Genomic DNA, 3,378 nt, shown 5'->3' on the forward strand with positions numbered 1-3,378 from the left:
GAGGCTTCACTGTGGAGCCATTTAGAAAACAGTTAAGGTGGAAAAGCTAATTCAAGAAGATCAGTGTATGCGATTGTAAATAATTGTGAAGTAGATGGGACACCAATTGTAGTTGCAGGTGAGGGGCTGCGTCTTGTTATATAAACCAGACAGTGCAGAAGGTTTTGCATGATAAGATGATACATTGCATAAACAGGATGGCAAGGAAATGATGGGAAATACTTGTTTTGGGCATTTTACCAATCACATGGGCCCTTTCAGACACTCTTGTTTTTCCTTTGCACAGTTTAAAGAGGATTCTGCTTGGTCTTCGTCAACTCCTTAGAGTAGGAGCCTTGATTTTCCTGTTTTTGGATCAGTCTTCTCTCGTTTTTTTTTCATTTTCAGGCTGGCTTCTTCAAGAGCATTTGGAGTTATGCTCCTTGGCTACATGCATACTCTACTTTGTCAGCTACACAGTTTTCATCTTCAGTTTTCTGTATACCGTACATAGCTTTGTACATATCAGACATTCTGGCATACATTGTTCAGCCTATGGGTTTTATGCATGTTTCATAGAGTGATACAGATTTATGGACATTGTTTCAGTGATGTGAATGGGAGAAAAGAATGGAATGATCAGGGTGGCTTGATGCCTATAAATAAGTAGCCATTATATAGGCACAAACACCAGGTACATGCATGACTGGGCTAAAATATTACCAGGATTATGCAGATCAGCATAACAAATATCATGATCACATGAAAATAATAATAATAGAGAAGTCAGATCCTTTGGTTTATTACGTTCCTCAGGACGTTGACTTTTGACTCCTGCAGGCCAGGACACAATTAGATACACGGAGAGATCATTGCATACATCTACTTGGTCAATATTAGAGCAAAGTTTTATGCACCTGAATGTATGAGCTCGAATTGTTCTCATGACAAAATTCATGCTGATATTTCTTGTGAGAAGATTATGTTTTATCAGTTTAGTAGGCAACTATAATGTAACATCATCAGAAGAAGCTTTAGCTGGCCTCAATGGTTTTGATGCACATTCATCTTGACAACAAATTTCTGGTTTTAGAAAAAGGAGATGATTTAAGATAATCTCTACATATGCATCTCATTATTTTATGGTTGCAGATTGCTCAATTTATATGCATCTCATTATCTGCAATTTGTCTTTCTGTCTTACTTACTACGAGGTTAGATATTAAATTTTGGAAATGTATTTCTTCTTGAGATCCTGTCTCTGGTTCCAGAAATGCTGGTCATTAATTTGAATATTACCTGTAAACTGTGAGAGCTATAGAATGTTAAAAGTATTTGAATAGCAAAGAAACGTTGTGAAAAAAGGTCTAAGACAAGGTTATGCAATATGTTCAATCCATTTAATGCATATTTGATCGTAATGTTGAAAAATTTGGCCACTTGCACATTGCTTTTTTTACGTCCGATTTAAATACCATAGAGACAGAAACACATACAACAGTGGAACCTATATATGGTTCCACAATAATAAGGCCTCTTTTTGCTTAAGAGAAGTCAATGTGATGCTGTGTGAACTTAAATCATTAGTTGCATATCAATGATCTGTATTTATGTCTTTTGATTTATCCACACTCTTAGGGTGTACTAGGTATCAATATCACTTTGTTCCGCTAACAAAATGGAATGGTTCTCTGTTTCTCAGCAGTTGCAGAAACAAGAGAATAGGCAGGTACCATCTGAAGCTTATGAAACAGAATGTTGGGGATGTGGGCTTCGTTTACTTCTTCCCTCTATTGTTCCTGCATACAAGTGTGGCTTTTGTGGGGCTATTTCAACCAGTGATAACGAGAAGAAAAAGGATGGATGGTACATCAAGTGTACAAATGCTTTGGACCATGCAGTAGTTACTATTATAATCATCTTGATGCTTCTTGTTATTTGTAAGTTGAACACTTTCCTTTTGTACTCTCTGGGCCTTTAAAATAAGACACTAAAGTCATTTGAGGTTATTTATGTGATCTCTAATGTCTCATAATGATTTGAACTTATGCTTTAACAGGTGGTGGAATGTGGGTTGTTTTCCCTATTCTATTCTCCGATTTCAGCTTTTCTTTTTACGTTCATCTTGTAATCACAGCTCTTCTTGCCTTCAACACCTTATTCAATTACTGCAATGCAGCATTAGTGCAAGCAGGTCCCCTACCACAGATAGCTTGGGGAAGCGTTGAATTCATAACTCCAGGTGCTTTAGAGGGACATCGCTTTTGTTCAGTTTGTGAGAAACCAAAACCACCTAGAGCTCACCATTGTAGAGCTTGTAAGACTTGTGTACTGGACATGGATCATCATTGCCCCTTCGTAAGTGAAAATTTCCCTAAGTTGCCTCATACTTAATTTATGTGGATAATCTTTCTACACACATTTGACACTTGATTTTCTTTACACTAGTCAAGGATTATCTTTCCTTACAAATTTGAAACTTTGATTTGCTTTGTCTTTGGAAATGGATCATCTTTTTGAAAAACAAAAGTTCATACTTGATGCTTGCTTTTGTTCAGATTGGAAATTGTGTGGGAGCAGCAAACCACCGGTCATTCCTCATGTTTCTCCTATTTGCTGTCATTAGTAGCATTTATGTGTTCCTCATGTCGGTGGTGACGGTTGTCAAGATTTGGAATAATCTCTTCTATTATAGAGAAATGCAAAGGGCTAGCCAGAATATGGGCAGGGCGGGATTGTTTGTTTCTTTTCTTCAGGCATTGGTTGTGAGCTCATTTTCTTCCTCTGTGAGAGCCCTTGGGTTACTCTATCTTGTTGCATTGAGTCTGGCAGTAACAATAGGTGTTGGGCTTCTATTATATCAACAAATGAAGCAATTGTATGATGGGAATACATTATTAGATTCTCTTCAGCAACAGAAGAATGGAATGCTTCGGGCTACAGACCCTCGAATCAGAGGCTGGAGCAATCTTAAAAGGGTGTTTGGATATGGACATCCTCTCTGCTGGATGCTTCCTAAATTGGCTGATATTCAAACCACAAAAATACATGATAAGTAATTTGTAAACTGTATGTATATACTTTACATTTTAGTATCTCTATGTTCTTTGTAGATGGAACTGGAATGTGTTGATCCCTCATTAAGTCCTTTTTGTATGTCACATTATTTCATTGGGGGTCATTTTCTCAATGATAATCATGCAATAACTAAAGAGAGGGCAATAAAAAATTTCACTTAATGTCAACAATATGACAATATCTGATAAGTATCCCTGTACTAAAGTTGAGTTTGTAGACAACAAGTCTGTTTAGAAAGGGGCAACAATATGACAATATCTGATAAGTATCCTTATACTAAAGTTGAGTTTGTAGACAACAAGTCTGTTTAGAAAGGGGCAT

At 36.9% G+C, this 3,378-nt stretch overlaps 1 protein-coding gene across 1 annotated transcript; it reads left to right on the forward strand.

Moving 5' to 3' along the window:
- The first annotated feature begins 573 nt into the window (after positions 1 to 573).
- LOC147847416 (protein S-acyltransferase 11-like) lies at positions 574 to 3,140 on the forward strand. The gene is made up of 3 exons (XM_087339225.1): positions 574 to 1,919; positions 2,039 to 2,337; positions 2,538 to 3,140. The coding sequence occupies exons 1-3, from the start codon at positions 1,658 to 1,660 to the stop codon at positions 3,036 to 3,038; spliced, it is 1,062 nt and encodes a 353-aa protein (XP_087195351.1). The 5' UTR covers positions 574 to 1,657; the 3' UTR covers positions 3,039 to 3,140.
- The last annotated feature ends 238 nt before the right edge of the window (positions 3,141 to 3,378 follow it).

Source organism: Azolla caroliniana, unplaced genomic scaffold (assembly GCF_043228905.1).
Source record: "Azolla caroliniana isolate FFs.n. ecotype wild unplaced genomic scaffold, voAzoCaro1.0.p SCAF_1056, whole genome shotgun sequence".
Classification (NCBI taxonomy): Eukaryota; Viridiplantae; Streptophyta; class Polypodiopsida; order Salviniales; family Salviniaceae; genus Azolla; species Azolla caroliniana.